At 36.3% G+C, this 1538-nt stretch overlaps 1 protein-coding gene across 1 annotated transcript in view; it reads left to right on the top strand.

Moving 5' to 3' along the window:
• LOC119419790 (collagen alpha-3(VI) chain) overlaps window positions 1-1248 on the top strand; it is a 99318-nt gene extending 98070 nt beyond the window's left edge. Inside the window, exon 44 of the mRNA XM_037687173.1 lies at window positions 1208-1248. Within this exon, the coding sequence (XP_037543101.1) occupies window positions 1208-1248 (41 nt within the window). The remainder of the gene's footprint in view (window positions 1-1207) is intronic.
• Window positions 1249-1538: the final 290 nt, after the last annotated feature.

The following is a 1538-nucleotide window of genomic DNA, read 5'->3' as shown; positions in this document are numbered from 1 at the left end:
AATAAAATTAGCTAAATTGTAGCTAAAAGGTAACATTAGCAAAACTGCAACTACAAGCTAAATGCAGCTAAACTAATAAAATTTGCTAAATTGTAACTAAAAGCTAATATGAGTAAGCTAAATGCAGCTAAACAAATAAAACTAGCTAAACTGTAGCTAAAATCTACAAATTAATATTAGCAAAACTAACTACAAGCTAAATGCAGCAAAACTAATAAAATTAGCTAAACTTTAGCTAGAATTTGCTGAACAAAAGCTACAATTGACATAACCATATTTAAAAGCTAGAGTCAGCTAAACAATATCTCAAATTATGAAGACAGTAGCTTGAAGGAGCATAAGGAGAGAAAAATAAAACAAGTTGCTGAAGTCGAGACCAGAGAACGGTTTAAAGGAATCAGATCTCAGTGTACCTCATTATGAACGTACAAATACTAAAAGATCTAACCGAATGTTTTGACCCAAGAATTGTTAAAATAGCACGTAAAGTATGCAGAACAAGTTTGACTGCAAAAAAAAAACAAAAGATGGATGATTTGGAGATTTGCTGTGACGGCCATCTTTACTCAGGCTGAATCCAAATGTACATCCGTTCCTTAAAAAAGATTTATTAGAATTCATTTACGAGATATTTTGCTAACAAACATACAAAAACAAAACATACACAGGCATCATTGCCCATATTTGTTTGCGGTTCTTGTTAATTGCGGTCTACTTACCACGGCAGTTGAAAATCTCTTGAGTGGAACAGAAATTTTAGGTATGAGCATTTATGTCGGCCAATTCTGCGCTTCATGTTCCTTCACATTTTACTGGTTTTACAGGTCTTTAAGGAAGGGTGTGCAGGTTTTCTGGTAGTAAAACGGTTATTGTAGTTTATAGTTTTATTTCTTTCCAAATTAAATAACAAAGATTGAGGTAAAACACGCAGGTTCTCATTTGTCGGGGGGGGGAGCTCCCAACAGCATCATTACGGCTAACAACGGGGTGTTTCCATCATCTTGTGGTGGTAAAAGCACACTGCTAGCTCTGTGGGCATTTGTTTTTTATTAAATACTGACCAGAGTATCTGCCAGAAAGTGGATATGATGCAAACCTTTAGTCTGCCAGCTCAACATGAATGTGTTTTCTTTGCTAATTTGTTCATTTTGTTGCTTTCCAACGTGAAATCAAGTTAATTGTGTTTTTCTTGTCCATTTCTCGCCAGCACCAGTCAACCAAGGAATCATGGCCACAGTGAAAACATAGGACCGGGTCCGACTCGACCCGTTTTCAGGGGATTGTTTTTGGGGAAAACCATCCAACATGGCCATACTGTAAAGAAACATTGCAGAAGCGATGGTGGCTGCACTGGACTCAACAAACATGAACTTTATCCCCCAACGTCTTGAATTAGTTTTGTTTTTTCTCAAGAAAGACGTTTTGCTGCATGAATTGTTCGAACCTACTGGTGCTATAAAATGTTTGTTTTACAGATTGAGTAAAGTAGATGCAGCTTTTTGAGTCCGATTCTCAAACCATGATGTAATTCAAGCATT

This window comes from Nematolebias whitei, chromosome 13 (assembly GCF_014905685.2).
Source record: "Nematolebias whitei isolate Nwh7 chromosome 13, NemWhi1, whole genome shotgun sequence".
NCBI classification, from domain to species: domain Eukaryota; kingdom Metazoa; phylum Chordata; class Actinopteri; order Cyprinodontiformes; family Rivulidae; genus Nematolebias; species Nematolebias whitei.
Note: the sequence above shows the minus strand (reverse complement) of the source record. Positions and strands in the feature narration are given on the sequence as shown.